The sequence below is a fragment of the Aotus nancymaae genome, unplaced genomic scaffold (assembly GCF_030222135.1).
Source record: "Aotus nancymaae isolate 86718 unplaced genomic scaffold, 86718_ANA_hifiasm-v0.15.2.pri h1tg000025l, whole genome shotgun sequence".
NCBI lineage: Eukaryota > Metazoa > Chordata > Mammalia > Primates > Aotidae > Aotus > Aotus nancymaae.
Window position 1 is genome coordinate 37,042,599 of NW_026988438.1, and position 18,988 is coordinate 37,061,586.

The 18,988-nt window shown below is 39.2% G+C and overlaps 1 protein-coding gene across 2 annotated transcripts; it reads right to left on the minus strand.

The window, feature by feature from the left end:
• Window positions 1–325: 325 nt before the first annotated feature.
• On the minus strand, window positions 326–18,687 carry NUP42 (nucleoporin 42). 2 transcript variants are annotated; one of them, XM_012447838.3, is made up of 7 exons: window positions 18,042–18,687; window positions 15,713–15,941; window positions 13,645–13,739; window positions 6,566–6,642; window positions 5,718–5,804; window positions 3,033–3,117; window positions 326–2,164 (listed from the first exon to the last, which is right to left on the minus strand). In XM_012447838.3, the coding sequence occupies exons 1-7, from the start codon at window positions 18,160–18,162 to the stop codon at window positions 1,587–1,589; spliced, it is 1,272 nt and encodes a 423-aa protein (XP_012303261.2). In that variant the 5' UTR covers window positions 18,163–18,687; the 3' UTR covers window positions 326–1,586. The 2 variants fall into 2 exon arrangements, with proteins under 2 accessions (XP_012303261.2, XP_012303262.2); XM_012447839.3 differs by having other exon boundaries at window positions 15,713–15,806; window positions 18,042–18,617.
• Window positions 18,688–18,988: the final 301 nt, after the last annotated feature.

The window sequence follows — 18,988 nt, forward strand, 5'->3', positions numbered from 1 at the left end:
ACCAGTCTAAAGGTAGTGTAGGGCTCCCATCGGAGCAGGAAAATTCTAGGATTCAAGTATTAGTTCAAATACTGGAAAGTCTTTAGAGCTTGAGACCAAAGAAGGAATTTATGTTCTTTTTGTTTTAATCCTGCTCCTTCTAAAGGAACTTATGCTCTATTTACCATCTCTACAACCAGCATGGTTTTAAACATATATCCCCCTGGTATAGATTCTGTCTCAAACACTGGGATTCCAGAACTGTCAGATGAGTCATGCAGCTCTTCAGAAAGTGTAATGGAGAATGTGGGTCCTTTGAGGACTGAATACTTTGCATAGGTTAAAATCATTTGGAGTGCACATCTTTTATTATGTAAGGTTTTATTTTCACTTAGAAAAATCAGCTAAATGCCAGACCCATGTTAGTAAATGCTGTGGTAGTGCTACCTATGTAATTTTTGAGGGCTGAGAAAGCACAGAACTCTGACATACCTGCTTCAACTTGCGACAGGCCTTTAGTTTCTTGGATCATTCATACATAAGATATAAATCTTACTCCCTCAATCTGAGGACACAGGGAGATCCAAAACCATGCCCAGCTTATTTTTTGTATTTTTAGTAGAGATGGGGTTTCACCATATTGACCAGGCTGGTTTCAAACTCATGACCTCAAGGCAATCCACCTGCCTTGGCCTTCTAAAGTGCTGGGATTACAGGTGTGAGTTACCATAGCTGGCCATGCCTGAGAAGATCTAGAAACAGAAACTGGTGAATCCTGACCCCACTACACACATTATTAATTCACATGAGATCACAATTTCTGTTTCTCTTACAACTCAACCATTTGACAGACTAATGTGATGAATAAATAGAATTATATAAAAGTGAGGCCAAAATAAAAAGCAGCCCAAGATTGTTGAAGAAAACTCAAATGGCAGTCTATGAGACTGCCAAAGTTGAGAAGGAACCAAAATTATGGGGGGAAATGCCCCCAAGTTTCTAAACATAAAAGCTTGTCACTCTTTACAAACTGTGATTTATCTCTGAGAGAATCTTTAATATGAAGTCATGCTACTAATGTGTATTCTAAAAGTAGGCTAAATATTTGAGCATGTTCCCGTTAATAGTTCCAGAAATTATCTCCTTCCAAAAAATTTTTTTTTATTTTTATTTTTTATTTTTTTTAAAGATGGGGTTTCACCATATTGGTCAGGCTGGTCTCAAACTCCTGACCTCAGGTGATCCACCCACCTCAGCCTCCCAAAGTGCTGGGATTACAGGCGTGAGCCACTGCGCCCGGCAAAAACATTTTTTAAACTTTAAATGGTGAGATAGTAAAGTGGTATAGCATGAGAAAGGTGTTTTATTTGTGTACAATTTTTCAGTGCCATTCATAACTACAGTCCAAAACAATTCCCTTGCTAAGTTTTTGTTACTTTTTACTTAAATACTTAGACTTAAGAAAAAAATAAAATTAAAAATCACTAGTAATTATTGGAAACTTATATTCCTTATGAATATATATATGTATGCATATATGTACCTTTATATGAATCACTAAAAAACAATTTCAAACATCATTCTTTTTTATATTTAAAATTGTTCTTTTAAATATTTAGAAGCTCCAGAGGTGGAGGCTTTAATGGAATTTTTCCCAGAGTAAATTTCTTGGATTGAAATTGTTCCAGTTCTTGTACTGTCAGTTTATCTCTGGGTGTGAATAACACATTATCTGTGGCAATGATGCTGCTTGGGGCTGAGAAAGAAGTAGGTATGCTACTATTTCCAAAAGTGTCATTGGATGGCTTGGAAAAAGCAGTGTGAGAATGTGAGCCCGGACTACCAAAACCAGCCACAGAATCGCCACCTCCAAAGGCCGGGGCCACTGGAGTGCTGATAGGACCTGTTGCCAAGGAAGTTGGAAGTCCTGAAAATCCAGGTGATCCAAAGCTGGAATCTGCAGGGCTTTTGAATGAAAATGATGCAGCAGATGTGATTTCAGGTTTCCCAAATCCAAAAGCTGGAGCAGAAGTAGAGATAGCTGAACTGGCAGAGGCTGCAGCTCCAAATGCTGGGGAACTCCCCAAAACAGCAGGGCTTCCAGATGAGGCAGTGGCAAATCCAGAGTTTATTTTAAAACTAAAGTTCTGAGCATTATCACTGCTGCTGTTTTTGACTGGAAAGCCTAAAAAAACAAAAAAAGAAAAAAATAATCTCTCACAGTCAGAAAAACGTCACAATTATTTCCTCCCCTCATCTTTTTTTCTTATTTCTGTCATGTTTCAGTGCTGAGAAGCTTACGGGAAGGAAGAGATGAGAAAAGTAAAAATGAGAGACTAGAACAACCCCCTAAACTCTGCTTCCTGTCTTTCCTGCTAACAATCCCATTTTCACCTTGATCGACCGTCACCCAAGGAGAAACTTCAGGGACTAGGAAATGGACTTTCATTTTGGTTTTTACTTACCTCACCAGAGCTGCCAGCCACTCGAGGACAATGCTATATTCTTATACACAGTGACAGAAAGTTCTCAAAGGTGCTGCTTTCACAGCTATGTACTTCTATGAAACTCCTGAAAAACCATTCATAAAATGTACTTCTAAAGCCTAAATGTCTTTTTGAGGCTCTATGATGGAAGGTTCTAGAATTTACAAAGGCAATTTAAAATGGTGATTCAGGCTTGTAATTTGAAACCTATAAAATCTAATTTTTCTTTCTTTTTTTTTTTGAGACGGAGTTTCGCTCTTGTTACCCAGGCTGGAGTGCAATGGCGCGATCTCGGCTCACCGCAACCTCCGCCTCTTGGGTTCAGGCAATTCTTCTGCCTCAGCCTCCTGAGTAGCTGGGATTACAGGCACGCGCCACCATGCCCAGCTAATTTTTTTTGTATTTTTAGTAGAGACGGGGTTTCACCATGTTGACCAGGATGGTCTCGATCTCTTGACCTCGTGATCCACCCGCCTCAGCCTCCCAAAGTGCTGGGATTACAGGCGTAAGCCACCGAAAATCTAATTTTTCTAAATCAGTGAAGTCCTGCATTACTTTATCACTTACCTGGTGACACAAATGTTGCTGCTTGACTACTGCCAAATCCAAATGCAGGTGCTGCTTGATTTACTCCATTCTTTACATCTGAGAACTGGAAAAAAAAAAAGTGTGCAAATAATAAAGTGCTTGATGAATAATGCTCCAGTACCTTTTCTATACACTTTATGGCCAAATTCAATTTTTTAAAATGTGCATTAAAGGCTGGGTGTGGTGGCTCACACCTGTAATCCTAGCACTTTGGAAGGCTGAGGCAGGAGGAGTGCTTGAGCCTGAGTTTGGGACCAGCCTCAGCAACACAGTGAGCCCCCCATCTCTACAAAAAATTAGCCAGTTGTCCCAGCTACTTGGGCGCTTCAGGTAGGAGGATGACCGGGGCCTTGGAAAGCCTGGGTGACAAAGTGAGACTCTGATTCAGTAAAAAGAAAAGAAAAAAAAAGTGCATTAAAAAATGCAAAGTTAAATGTTTAACATGGAAAATGCCCATAATATGATGTTGAAAGGATATGATATAATACTGTATAAACAGTATAATCACAACTAATAATAATATGAATATGCATAAAAAATATATTGGTAAGTTAACAGTGACTGTCTCTGGCTGATGAATTATGAGTAATTTAAATTTTATTTATGCTTTTTTATACTTTCTAAATTTCTACAATGAGCGGACATTATAATCAGAAAAATATTTTTTAATAACTTTTTTTGTGTCTATAAGGTTAATCTGCATTTATCGAGAAATCTAGTTATTAGGTATAAGGAACCTTTATAGAATACCCAGTCTACTCTAATACTCGAAACGAAGTAAATCCACAATTATACCATGAAAAGCTTACAACTAAAATCCATTAAACATTTCCCATTCCCGCAAGTACTTTATGTTCTTGCTACTCCATGCTCTACGAATGTCTTTCATTTCTGCTTACTGAAATCTTAATTCTCTTTTCAAGGAACTTTGTATTTGCTCCTTCCTTCCAAAAAGTGTTTCTTAATCATCCCAAACAAATATAAGTGATTTATTTCATTTGGAACCCCTAAAAAAAAAAATCAACTTTTCTGAGGTATAGTCTAATACAATAAAATGCATCCATTTTATTTATATATTTCAGTGAGTTCTGACAAACTCACAACCACCACAATCAAGATCAAAAACATTCCTGTTCCCTAAAAGTTCTTTTGTATCGCCTTCCAGTCCTGGTCCCTGGCACCACTCTATCTGCTTTCTATCACTACAAATGAGACTTGTCTTTTCCAGAGTTTCACACAAATGAAATCACATGGTCTACATTATTATTATTTTTTGGTCTGGCTTCTCTCCCTCAGTGTAATATTCATTTAAAGGCAGATGATAAACAAATTATAATATATCCATACAATGGATTACCATTCAGTATAAAGAAGGCATGAACTACTGATACATGTTAAGTCAGCTATGGGTGAGTTGTCCCAGAGCCTCACTTATGGAGGGGCCCTGGGCAGTTAGCAAAGACTGGGGGCCTTCCAGCCCTAAGGGACGTTCCGCAATTCTTTGGACTTGGTTATCCTTTCTCTATAAGCTCTCATCCCTGGTGATGGTGGGCCACCTCTCACACAAGGACAGATTACTTCCAAGAAGTCCCACTAAATTCAAATAGCATTACAACAACTAAAAGGTGAAAAATTAGCTTGCACAAGAGTCTAGTTATTCAGGAAGCACGTATTTAAGAAAGGGGTAAGGTGTTGGGACTGTCAAATGTCCACTAACTTTAGGCAGAGAGTACTCTCATATCCTTTATACAGAGTAGAAACAAACCACCTGAGAAACTGGAAATATTAAAATTATAAATGTGAACATCTTATTTTAAAATAAAGCTCTTAAGAACTTTTTAATGGGTGTAGAAACATCATAACTTTATTTACAAAGATAAATGAACTTGCTACAGTCAGGACCATAGATCTTTGGAGGCAGGTGGTATACATCTTCCAAAGGCATTTTTGGTGGTGGTGGTGGTTGTTTTTGAGACAGAGTTTCACTCTTGTTGCCCAGGCTAAAGTGCAATGGCACCATCTCGGCTCACTGCAACCTCTGCCTCCTGGGTTTAAGCGATTCTCCTGCCTCAGCCTCCCGAGTAGCTAGGATTACAGGCATGAGCCACCACACCCAGCTAATTTTGTATTTTTAGTAGAGATGGGGTTTCTCCATGTTGGTCAGGTTGGTCTCGAACTCCTGACCTCAGGTGATCTGCCTACCTTGGCCTCCCAAAGTACTGGGATTACAGGCATGAGCCACTGTGCCTGGCTGGCATTTCTGTTTAAGACAAGGAATACACTGTGTTCTTCAGTCACAAAATTATACATTATATTTTGAATGTGCATTCATATAATTGTTCAAAGTAATTTCTTTTTACATAGAGATAACATTAAATACTTAAATTTATGTAATAGTTTGCAATTTTCAAAACCAGCACTACCAAAGTTAAAAACTTTACCCTAAAAAGCTTTTAAAAAGCATAATTATTTCTGCTTTTCTGACCAAGGAACACAGAGAAAACTATTTCAAGACCCTGACTCTTGTGATGCTATTTTGAGAATGTGTGTATCATAATTCTTGATGAAAAATTTTTGTTTTATTTTCCAAATCTAAGGTAAAATATACTCTGCAAAAAAGCAAATGGTAAGACACTTCCCTCCAAAAAACTCTCCCATACTCACCAAAGCTACTTTAGTTGATATATTTAGACTTTTCAGTTCATTTACCCTGTTCCTCCATTGATTTATTAAACATTGAACAGAATTTAGCTGAAAAGGGAAGACAAAAAATAACAGTTCAATATTGTATGTTTAAGTTAGTTTCTTCAATAAAAACTTCATGTATTTATTTGCCAAAATCACAAAAGGTTTATGTAACAGTTTTATGGCTCATAACTTGCAAAATATGCATTGACTTGGCCTATTTGTCAAAGATATTCCAGCTCCAGTTCCCTCTCCCTGTTCAACTCCTTGTATCACCTGGTTAATATCACAAGTACCTGGCAACACGCAGTTAGTTGTATTTGGATGGGAGGTGAACACATGTACTAGTTGAAATGTATAATCATGACTGTAGAAACAGAAAAACATACTATTTAAACTGCTTTCTTCAGGTACCCAACTTATTCTAGTCAATAATTTTTTTTTTGGATATTTGATATATGGGGATGTTAATCTGTATTACAGACTGTATCTTATTTAACTTTGTTTTTCTAGCATTTATCATTGGATCTGCACCTCACATATGTTCAATAGATGTCTGTCAGATGATAAAAAGGTTTGATTTCTGGGACTGACTGTTGGGTAATTTATAAAAAAAATAGTAATCTTCCTAATTATTACAGTAAAAATATATTACCATTTTAATAACCAACCAACTTCAATGAAAACAATATAGAAAAGAAAAATAGCCTTCTCCTGAAAAAAGATCATAGACCTCATCAGTTTTGCCAAAACACAAGCCATGATAAAGAAAGCAGTAATGAACAGCTCATCGGTTATTGCGGTAGGTGAAGAGGAAACAAACTTACGTAACTCTGTAAGTTATTGCTGGTTAAGAAGTTATGGTATTCAAGCTTCAATTCCTCTGGTGAAATGTCTATAAAACCTGAAGTGAAGAATCAATTGGAATCTTTAAAATAAATGCCAATAATTCTGATAGTAAAGCTAGAGGTGCTAAACAAGAAAATACCTAATGTTATTACAAAATTTTCATAATCACAGGAAAGAAACCTAAAGCCTGTACTCTTTAATGTTTAAGAAAGTATAACATTACAGCAAAATATAGTTGGTTACTTTGATCTTTAAATGGGGAAGAATTTTCTAAAGATAAGTGGAGTGGAATGAGTAACAAAGAGAAAGATTTGACTATATTTATATTCCAACTTTTATTTTAAAAATTCTGCCAAAAACTACACTAAGCAAAATTACAAGGCAAATGGTACACTAGGAAAATTATAATTTTAACATATATGACAAGAGAAGAACTAATGCCCTAAAGTATAAATAGCTCTTACAAATAAATGAGAAAAGTAAATGAATTTGGGCAAAGATAATGAACAGGCAATTCACAAAAAAATCAAATAGTAAATAAATGAAATAAAGTTAGATGCAACTTAAAATAGAGATAAAATGCTTTACTTATCAGACTGGCAGAAATTTTAAAAGCTGATATTTACTGTTGTTCCAAATATGGTGAAATGTATCATTTCCTAAATTACTGTTAAGGGAATTAAAATGGTACAAGTTTTCTGGGAGGGATAATTGTTAATAAGCATCACAAGCCTGAAGAACATTCACATCTTGTGACTTATAATACAATTTCTAGGATTTAACCTTGGGAAATAGTTACATATGTAAACAAAGGTTGCTATGTATAAGGTTGCTCATTCTAGTATTTTTAGTACTATGACAAACTGAAAGCAAAAATTAGAATATAAAACTAGATTATGGGCTGGGTGCTCATGCCTGTAATCCCAGCACTTTGGGAGGCTAAGGCGGGTGGATCACCTGAGGCCAGGAGTTCAAGACCAGCCTGGCCAACATGGCAAAACCCTGTCTCTACTAAAAATATAAAAATTAGCTGGGCGTGGTGGCATATGCCTATAATCTCAGTCACTTGGGAGGCTAAGGCAGGACAATCGCTTGAACCCGGGAGGTGGAGGTTGCAGTCAGCCAAGATTGCACCACTGCACTCCCGCCGGGCAACAAGAGCGAAACTCTGTCTCAAAAATGAAAACAACTAGATTATGATCCTAATTATATATATGTATACCTATATGTGTATAGGTATACATACACACACACACACACACACACACACGAACAACTTTTACATCCCTGTACAAGTGGACCCTTGCAGTTCTGTTCAAGGGTCAACTGTACACACAGCTGTACAGGGCCACTTGTCACTTGTACACGGATTTTCTTCCGCCTCTGCCACTCCTGAGACAGCAGGACCAAACCCACCTCTCCCTCTATCTACTCAATATAAAGACAATGAGGATGAAGACTTTTATGATGATCCACTTCCACTATATGAATGGTAAATATATTTTCTTTTCCTTATGATTTTCTTTGTTACACTTTTTTTCTCTTACAGTGGGTTATTAGTAGTTCAGCTTTTGGGGAGTCAAAGCTTATATGTGGATTTTTGACTGCACAGAGGATCAGTGCCCCTAAACTCTATGCTGTTCAAGGGTCAATTGTATACATAAATAAGAAATGTTTCTGTGTGTATATTTTGAAACAAATATACTAAAATGTAGTAATCTCTGTGATATCAAGTTATTTTAATTTTATTTACATATTTCTGTACTTTCCAAGTTTTCTATAGCAAAAACTGTAACTTTTTTTTTTGAGACAGGGTCTCACTCCTGTCACTCAGGCTGGAGTGCAGTGGCTCACTGCCACCTTGACTTCCTAGGCTCAGGTGATCCTCCCATCTCAGCCTCCTAAGTAGCTGGGACTATAGGAATGTGCCACCACACCCTGGTAGAGATGGGGTTTTGCCATGTTGCCCAGGCTGGTCTCAAACTCTTGGGCTCAAGTGATCCACTTGCCTCGGCCTCCCAAAGTGATAGGATTACAGGCATGAGCTATCACATCATGCCTAAAACCTGTAACTTTTATAATTGGGCAAACTTACTAAGAAAGGAAAAAAATGTTCAAGATGTTTTCTAAAAGAATTCCTTGTAACCCAGTTATTATTAACTCCAAGGATGCCTGCTTTGGAATAAAGGAAAGACTAAGTGTTCAAAGCAGAACCCTGGATTCCTTCTAGTGACTTGGCTTTCCCATCTTTACTGACTGCTCAGGCCAAAAAACCCTAGGAATCATCTTGGATTTCTCTTTCCCTTTATCTAATTAACCCTAGGAATCATCTTGGATTTCTCTTTCCCTATATCTAATTAATCAGCATCCTGCCAGTTCAAGCTCCAACAGAGAACCCAAATATGACCAATTCTGTCTTCACTGCTATGAACTCTAACCTAGTCACGAGGAGCAATGTCTTCTAACTTGTCTCCCTGCCTCGACTTTTGCCTCTGCTCCCAACAGACCTTTTCTCCCCTCTCACACAGCAGGCTGAATTAGCTTTTTCTAATCAGATCACGTCCTTCTCCTGCTTAAAGTTCTTCATGGCTGCCTGCCCAGTGCAATTAGGCCCAACATGATCTGGCCCCTGGCTATCTCTCTGGCCTTATTATCATATTACTTTCCCTTGTTTACTCTCCTCCAGTGATTCAGGCCCCACTAGTCTGTAAACACTGACAACCTTGTTCTTACCTCAGGGCCTTTGCAATAGCTAGTCCTACTGCCAGGAATGTTTCCCCCAAATCTTCCCATAACTGACACCCTCTCTGTATTCAGGACTCAGCTCCAATACTGCCTCCCAGGAATAGATAGCCAGTCTATCTAAAGGAACATTGTCCCCCTAATTGCCTCCTATTCCTTACAGCCAGGCTCAACCAGAATTCTTCATCTGAACCACAGAATACAGAAAATGATTTGAGTGTCAATTTTCTCAAGTCTTGCAAAATGAGGCAAAAGTAGTATCATTCTACAGCTGCATAGAAAAAGTTAATTTATTACGTACAACGGATGCCTAAGGACAGAAGTACTCCAACTTTTTGGTCTCAGCACTCCTTTACATTCTTCAAAATCATTAAGGAGCCTGAAGCATGTTTGTTTACATGGGTTACTTACATTGATAATTACCACATTTCAAATGAAAACTGAGAAACTTAGTATTAATTCATTTAAAAATAAGAAACCAATTATCTATCTACATAAATAAAAAAGCTATTTCTGGCCGGGCGCGGTGGCTCAAGCCTGTAATCCCAGCGCTTTGGGAGGCCGAGGCGGGTGGATCACGAGGTCAAGAGATCGAGACCATCCTGGTCAACATGGTGAAACCCTGCCTCTACTAAAAATACAAAAAATTAGCTGGGCATGGTGGCGTGTGCCTGTAATCCCAGCTACTCAGGATGCTGAGGCATGAGAATTGCCTGAACCCAGGAGGCGGAGGTTGCGGTGAGCCAAGATCGCGCCATTGCACTCCAGCCTGGGTAACAAGAGCGAAACTCCGTCTCAAAAAAAAAAAAGCTATTTCCCAAAACAGAAATAAAAGTTTAGTAAGATGAATAGCCATGCTTTATGTTTATACATATCTTAATGTTTAGCTTAATAGAAGACTACTGGATTCTTATGTATGCTTCTGCATTCATTCTGCTGAAATATGTTGTTCTGATTGAAGTATATAAAGAAAATGGGTACTCACATACACATGTATTGGAAAAGGAAGACTTAAATGGCTTTTTCAAATAACTGTGGACGTTTTTCTTTGATACTACACCAAAATTTGACAAGTGGTAGTTTCTTAAAGGTTAACTATAACATCGACTCAAGCCATACTAATGAACTTTTTGTGCTATATTAAAATCTGCTGGTTTATCATGCATGTAGAATAGACTTTCAGCCATGCATAATTTTGAAATATCACACAGTTATTTGAGAGATGCCAGTTCACTGAGTTATGCAGAACTTCCAAACATTAGCATGTTAATATACAACACCAAAAAATTTATAAAGAGACAGAGTCTCGCTCTGTCATCCAGGCTGGAGTGTGGTGGCGCCATCATAGCTCACCATAACTTTGAACTCTTAAACTCAAGTGATCCTCCCATCTCAGCATCCCAAGTAGCTAAGACTCTAGGCATATGCCATCATGCTCAGGCTAATATTCATATTTTTTGTAGAGACAGGGTCTTGCTATGTTGTCCAGGCTGGTCTTGAATTCCTGGCTTGAAGCCATCCCTCCACCTCAGTCTCCCAAAGCACTGGGATGACAGGCATGAGCTGTTGCATGTGGCCCTCACATCTGTGAATGTTGCCATCTGTTTCATCAGAAGAGAGTTTAAGTACTGAGAAGCCATCATGCTCATGATGACAAAAAAGTTTTCCAAAATTCCATTTTTTGCTTGAAAGTTTTAATTTTGTCTTTGGCAATAAACACTAGCAACTGTTTGCTTCCAAATAACCATAGTTCTAATTCCTTTCAAATCAATACTGTTTTTGAAAAAAGTGGCTAACTCAGTCACAACTCGAACAGTCGTGTAAGATAACCATCACACTTGGGCATGGGGCAGACACACTTGGTGTGTGCTTCCCATTTTATCAAATAGAATATTAAAAAGGTGTGTACTCAGGGTCAAGGGTTAACAAAATTAATAAATTTTATCTCTTCATAAAAGAACTTCTTAAGTAAGTTCAAATGGCATTAAAAATGTTTTTTATTGTGACTATTGTCTACTAGTAATTTATCGTCTCTGCCTTGATTCATACTAAGATACAAGAAGTTCTACTCATCAATGCTTTTGTACCAACAGCGCAAAGGTCAACACAGTGAAAAATGGCAATTAATCACTTAGTATTATTATGAAATATTTTTGAACTTATGCAACTTCTAAAAGGTTATCAGGGATAAAGTTGCCAGATTTAGCAAATAAAAATACAGGAGGCCCAGTTAAATTTGAATTTCAGACATACAACAAATACTTTTTTAGTATAAATGTGCCCCAAATATTATATGGGATGTACATATACTAAAAATACTGTTTATCTGAAATTTAAATTTAACCGGATGTCCCATATTTCATCTGGCAACTGTATTCAGGAATCCACATTTTGAGAACCACTGCTTTAGGGGAAGAGGTATTAAGTTCAAATTGGAATGGATTATTTCTCAAGTACTAATACTTAAGCTGATTGAGGGATTAATATTTTATTGTTTCTTTATAGAAAATATCATCTGAAATTATCTTAGTTTATTTGCATCTATTGTCTTCCTCCCTCAAGAACGTAAGATTCATAAGGAAGAGATCTTGTCTGTCTTGCTCATCACTATATTCCTAGCATGTAGCACAAAAGAAATTCAGTAAATATTTGTTAAATGGACAAGTGATAAATAACTAAGAAATGCTGTAATGCAAATGCTCACAGGAAATGAGCAACTAGAACTGAGATAGAGGAAAGATCCCAAGGTTCTGTGATATTGATCGCAAGTGCTCCCAGCTGCAAGGTACCCACTGTTTCCTCAAAAGGGTGGAGGCCCAGGAACACCACAGTGGGCTTGGTAGTCTAGGTTTCAGTCCAAAAGGGGCTTAGGGACTATGGACCAAAAAAAAAGGCCTGCCTGGTATGGTGGCTCATGCCTGTAATCCTAGCACTTTGGGAAGCCAAGGCGGGCAGATCACAAGGTCAAGAAATCGAGACCATCCTGGCCAACATGGTGAAACCCTGTCTCCACTGAAAATACAAAAAAATCTGCTGGGCGTGGTGGCGTGTGCCTGTAATCCCAGCTGCTCGGGAGGCTGAGGCAGGAGAATCGCTTGAACCTGGGAGGTGGAGGTTGCACTGAGCCGAAATCATGCCACTGCACTCCATTCTGGGCAACAAAGTGAGACTCCGTCTCAAAAAAAAAAACAACAAAAAAAACCCATGGTATTCTAAAGCAAATGCTATGCCAGGCCAGGTGTGGTGGCGCACGCCTGTAATCACAGCACTTTGGGAGGCCTAGGTGGGCGATCACCTGCGGTCAGAAGTTCAAGACCAGCTGGGCGTGGTGGCTCATGCCTATAATCCCAGCACTTTGGGAGGCTGAGGCGGGTGGATCACGAGGTCAAGAGATCGAGACCATCCTGGTCAACATGGTGAAACCCTGTCTGTACTAAAAATATAAAAATTAGCTGGGCGTGGTGGCGCGCACCTGTAGTCCCAGCTACTCGGGAGGCTGAGGCAGGAGAATTGCTTGAACCTGGGAGGCGGAAGTTGCAGTGAGCCGAGATCATGCCATTGCACTCTAGCCTGGGTAACAAGAGCAAAACTCTGTCTCAAAAAAAAAAAAAAAAGAAGTTCAAGACCAGCCTGGCCAACATGGCGAAACTCCATCTTTACTAAAAATACAAACATTAGCTAGGAGTGGTGGTGGATGCCTGTAATCCCAGCTACTCAGGAGGCTGAGGCAGGAGAATTGCTTGAACCTGGGAGGCAGAAGTTGCAGTGAGCCGAGATCACATCATTGCACTCCAGCCTGGACAACAGAGTAAAACTGTCTCCAAAAAAAAAAAAAAAGAAAAAGGGAAAAGAAAAAGAAATGCTACCCCTGTAGCCCAGCTAAGCCTCCTCACATTTAAACATTATCTCCAGAACAGGTCTCAACACACTTTATGAAAAATAACTATTCTTAGAAGGAAAGATAGGGAAGAAAGAACAGAATCAGGCAGCCAAGGCCTTAATGACAGGCAGGGTGTGACTCTTCTATTCACTACAGGAAGCTAAGAGGTTCCAAAGTTGTACGTACAGGGAAACAAGAATGCAGAACCTCTTCCTCGGCTTTATTTAAATGTTTTCTCACAAGAACTACATGTCTTAAAAGACTATGTTTCCAACCTTAATCTCTAAATTATGAAGTTTGGCTAGAATACTCAAATACTTTAAACAATGTCCAAACTCTCCTAGTTGGTAGTTGATTTTTTTATTTGTCATTCTTTTGGTTTTAGAAAATAATAGTTTTAGAACATATTTTTAAAATGCACAATTTTTCAATTACCTGAAATATTAGGTTTCTTTTTCACTGGTGAATAAACAGAAAATATCCACTGCCCTGATGATTCCCAAACCTCCATATCTTTTACAATTCCTTCCCTGCAAAAAAGACAAAAAAACAATAAAAATAAAGGATCATCTTAGCTGCTTGGTAAAATTTATTGCCAATGATTTTCAACAACTGAAATTTTAAATTCTGGTAAATACATAGCTCAAAATCTTTTCCATTATGTTTTCTGAAGAGTATTCTTTAAAACATAAGTTTATAGAAGTGTGAAATATATTTCATGGTTATACACAGTATTATAATGTCAGAGAAGTTAATGAGTTTGGTTTTCCAATATGCTGAACCATTAACCACTATACTTACCTTAAAAACAATCATAGATACCATACTTCTTTTAGGAATTAAAATCTAAAATACTAACTTTAATCTTTCTGTGTTAATTATCACAAACATCAATAATCATTTAACCGAGAACAAAGTACCACTTACATGATACAGAATCATAATATTTTAAAAGTGGGTTATAGGACTTCAAAGATCATTTTATCTAATTCTCACATTTTGCAACAGGAGAAACAGACCCACATCCACACAACTAATCTGCGGTAAAGCCATAGGTAGATTCGGCTCTAAATTAAAGTTTCCTCCTAGTCAGACTGTGTCAATAAAAGGAGACTTATCACAGAGAAAACTGTATTAAATTTAGGATTGCAACAAATACAGAAAGGAGGATTTTGTTTGTTCATTTACTTAAAAAAAAATTGGTTGTATATGGTACATGGCTCAAAATGTCTACCACTGGTTCTGATTTAATTAGGAAAAGTAAAAGACTAACCAATTACATTTAAATTCCATCCTGGGCACCATGAGTTGAGGAAACATTACAGATAACCAAGCATTGTTTTGATACCAGTCATAAATTTTACCATAAATATTCTCAAGAAATGTCACGTAACTACTCCACAGTAAATGTAGGAAATCAAATGAGATCAATTTGAATAGGATAATCTAAGTAAAAGTTTTAGAAAGAAATAAGATACACAACTGGGCGTGGTGTCTCATGCCTATAATCCTAGCACTTTGGAAGGCTGAGTTTGGCAGATCACAAGACCAGCCTGGCCAACATGGTGAAACCCTATCTCTAATAAAAACACAAAAAATTAGCTGACTTAGTGGTGGGCATCTGTAATCCCAGCTACTCAGGAGGCTGAGGCAGGAGAATGGCTTGAGCCTGGAAGGCAGAGGTTGCAGTGAGCTGAGATTGCACTCTAGCCTGGGCAACAGAGCAAGACTCCATTTCAAAAAAAAGAAAAGAAAGAGATGCTATATAAGTGACCTCCAAGTTCACAAATTGTTCTAAATTACATCATACTTTGTAAAGGACTTGTAAGTTAGAATGAACTTAAGCAGGACTAATCTTAGGAAGATATTCACTATATAGTGTTATCAACAGAAAGTGGAAAAGGTGTAATTATCCCTAAGAAGGCACTCTACTATTATAGAAAGATGATCTATATTTAAGTGAAATAAAGTCTAGGATAATACAAAGCAAAACAGTGGCTATCTATGAGTGATAGGATGGTGGGTGGTTTTTCTTCTTTTTGCTTACTCTGATTTTAAAATAATGCATTTTTTTTTTTTTTTGAGACGGGAGTTTTGCTCTTGTTACCCAGGCTGGAGTGCAATGGCACGATCTCGGCTCACCGCAACCTCCGCCTCCTGGGTTCAGGCAATTCTCCTGCCTCAGCCTCCTGAGTAGCTGGGATTACAGGCACGCGCCACCGTGCCCAGCTAATTTTTTGTATTTTTAGTAGAGACGGGGTTTCACCACCAGGATGGTCTCGATTTCTTGACCTCGTGATCCACCCGCCTCGGCCTCCCAAAGTGCTGGGATTACAGGCGTGAGCCACTGCGCCGGCTAATAATGCATTTTTTTTAAAAAGAAAATACTGTATTGTGAAAAGATGTTACAAAAAAAAAGAGAAAACAAAAACCAAAGATTGTAGGTGCTTTTGAAAAAAACGTAAGCAAATGGACTGTAATTTTCCTGAAAGCTTTCACTTACAGAAGTTTCTTTTCATCTTTCTGCTCCTCAGGACTAAGTGAAGCAAATCGGTTCTCCGACAATCCAAAGCCCTTGTTCCTGTTAGTTGAAGCTCCTGAATTAAAAGAACCAAAAGATGGCTTTTCTTGATCTCTGCTGCCCCCCCATGGTGTGGATTTGGAAAAACTGGATGGCTGGATGACATTAGAATATCTTTGGCTAGTGGTATTCCATCCACGTCTGTTATTACCTGAAATAAACAATAAAACAAAATAACTTTACTAGCAACTTTTCTTTTTAAGTGAGATAGGGTCTCACTCTGTTACCCAGGGTGGAGTACAGCGGCATGATCTTGGCTCACTGTAACCTCAATCTCCCAGGCTCAATCAATCCTTCCACCTCAGCCTACTGAGCAGCTGGGACCACAGGTGCAAACCACCACACCTGGCTAATTTTTGTACTTTTTGTAGAGATGGGATCTTGCCATATTGCCCAGGCTGGTCTCTAACTCCTGGGTTCAAGCAATCCACCCGCCTCAGCCTCCCAAAGTGCTGGGATTACAGGTGTGAGCTACTGTGCCTAGCAACTGTTCTTTTAAAACTCAAAAATCCTAATTGTGTCTTAGTATGTCTAGACATTATAGAAAGATTTAACAAGCATTACATTTCCACTCATTTTAAATAACAATCTCTTCATTTTTGATTTACATAGTTAGGTTGTAATATCAACAAATCACATAGTGGTCAACTGCATTTTTGTTTGAGATTGAGAAGAAAATATGGAGAAATATAGAAAAATAATGATATTACTAAATTCAGCTAACATAAGCTTATTAAATAAACAACTGCTTGATCGTGAAGTTGATAGAGGGCATGCATCATAAATCATAAACTCCTTCAGGATAAGAACTTGTGTTTTTATCATTCTTTGCTCCCCTACCAGGCCTTATATTGTAGTAAAGACTGAAAAATAGACATTGAATGAAAGTTTTTTGAATATGAAAGATTAGATTCTACCCCGTTTTTGGATAGATGCCTAAGTCTATTTGATTCAGTCTTTTCTCTGGGCAAACACCTACACACCTATTTTCACAGGGAGATTATACCAGGTATTTACACGTGAACAAAATGGATGTAGTTCCTCTATGAGTAGCTTTCCAATATTTCATAAATATAAAAATGAGCTAAAAAGATTCTCTCCTCTCTCTCTCTCTCTCTCTCTCTCTATATATATATATATATATATATTTTTAAACCACTTTAGTAATCTCATTTACTTATCACTTCCTAGTTAGGGTCAAGATTAAGGTAACTCATCTTGTTTCTGACTGAATTAGGCGATACAGCATGAAATATATTAAAAGTTGGAATGACATATATGCCCAGATGTGAAAATTCATCCTGCAACTCTAACTACCTTAATAAATCGACAAAGAAAAGAGTGGAGATTGCTACACTAGATCCCTCAAGTAGGAATTAATGGTATCTTATTCTAAAGGGCATGTTGGCGGGCACCTGTAATCTCAGCTACTTGGGAGGCTTAGGCAGGAGAATCGCTTGAGCTAGGGAGGCAAAGGTTGCAGTGAGTTGAAATCGCACCACTGCACTCCAGCCTAGGAGCCAGAGCGAAACTCCGTCTCAAAACAAAATAAAAAAATAAAGATCAGATGAATAGCCCTAAAGGAGGGGAAGGAAGGGAGACAGCACCTAATTATTAATCCGGTCTTTAAAATCTTGTGTCGTTCTAAGGTTTCATGTCTGAACTCTCCTTTAAGATAAAAAGTTCTGACAATGATCTAGGCCCAGGGAGTAGATCAACGTGGCCCCCCACCTCCTCTTTCTACATAACCCGGCGAGTTCTTAACTGGGCGTCCCACCTTCCCAATTTCACCCCAAATTTATGAGCAGGTGCATTTTTCTGCGGTATGGCTCTATAGGTTTTATTAGATCTTCAAAGAAGGCCGCAACTTCTCCAAAATGAGAAGTCCTGATTCTGACCCAAGCTGCTAGCCTCACCATCGAAAAAAACAATTTAGTAAAAATTATATTCAATTACGGTCATTCATTCACCTACAAAGTAATTTCGATAGGTACTTCCGATTTAAAAACTCACTGTTTCGTACACAAGCATCCAGGCCCAAACCCCAGTTCTCAGAAGCTCAATAAAAACCGATCACATAAATAATAAGCAGATAAAACCCTCGGTTTACAAACATCGTGCAGGGCCCGCTGAGTGGGGCCCAACGCGGGCACGTTGGGGTCACCAGCACCGGGACACACGCGGGTCGCCCGGTCCCCGCCAGCGGGCCCATCCCGGCTCGGCTACCGCGGAGGAGTCAGAGGAGAGTCACCTGAAAGCTGCTGCTGCGGTTGCTGCCGTCCTCCTCCTGCACCCCTGGCACCTGGATGTTCGTTCCAGCACCGGTCTCCAAAGCGGCACCGGCCTTGAAGGAAGAACTGACAAATGGCCATTGCGACGGCGTCGCCGACGGAGGAGTCTTCGGTCGACACCGCTCGACGCCGGTCAGTAGGCAGAGAGCCCCAAGTTGCCGCGGCGACCGGCCGGGCTACTGTGACGTCATTTTCTCGCGCCTGGGGGAGGTCTTTTTCTTTTCTTTCTTTCTTTCTTTTTTTTTTTTTTTTTTGAGACGGAGTTTCGCTCTTGTTACCCAGGCTGGAGTGCAATGGCGCGATCTCGGCTCACCGCAACCTCCGCCTCCTGGGTTCAAGCAATTCTCCTGCCTTAGCCTCCTGAGTAGCTGGGATTACAGGCACGCGCCACTATGCCCAGCTAATTTTTGTATTTTTCAGTTGAGACGGGGGTTTCACCTTGTTGACCAGGATGGTCTCGATCTCTTGACCTCGTGATCCACCCGCCTCGGCCTCCCAAAGTGCTGGGATTACAGGCGTGAGCCACCGCGCCCGGCCCTGGAAGGCCTTTTTCTTCCTGTCTCACCCAGTGCCATGAGAGGCGTGAACTTGAGCCAATAGGACTTGAGAAGAGCGACCGCTCTGTCGCTTTGAGGATGTCCTGGGAAGGTGGGATGCTTGAATGGTTAGGGTGAAGAACGGGAGGCGCGTTTGACCCCAGCGCAGGGCCTCAGACTACAGGAAGGTTTGAGGTCCAAAATGAGAGGAAGGCGGAGCAGGCAAACGCGGAATTTCAGCAAGTCCCTGAGAGAATTAGCTGTGATTTGATAGACCGAGTCGTTCTTGCTGAGAGTAAAAATTAGCTCAGGTTGAGAAAGTAACAATCTGCCCAGCCTTTCATCTGGATGGTTAACAGAGTCAAATAAAG

Bases quoted from the DNA above. Each gene is read 5' to 3' on its own strand.
- NUP42 (XM_012447838.3), bottom strand. From the start codon at position 18,162: ATGGCCATTTGTCAGTTCTTCCTTCAAGGCCGGTGCCGCTTTGGAGAC. The intron at 15,942-18,041 runs GTGACTCTCCTC...TGTTTATTTCAG, and splicing joins ACCGCAGCAGCAGCTTTCAG to GTAATAACAGACGTGGATGG. The intron at 13,740-15,712 runs GTAAGTGAAAGC...TCTTTTTTGCAG, and splicing joins AAAGATGAAAAGAAACTTCT to GGAAGGAATTGTAAAAGATA.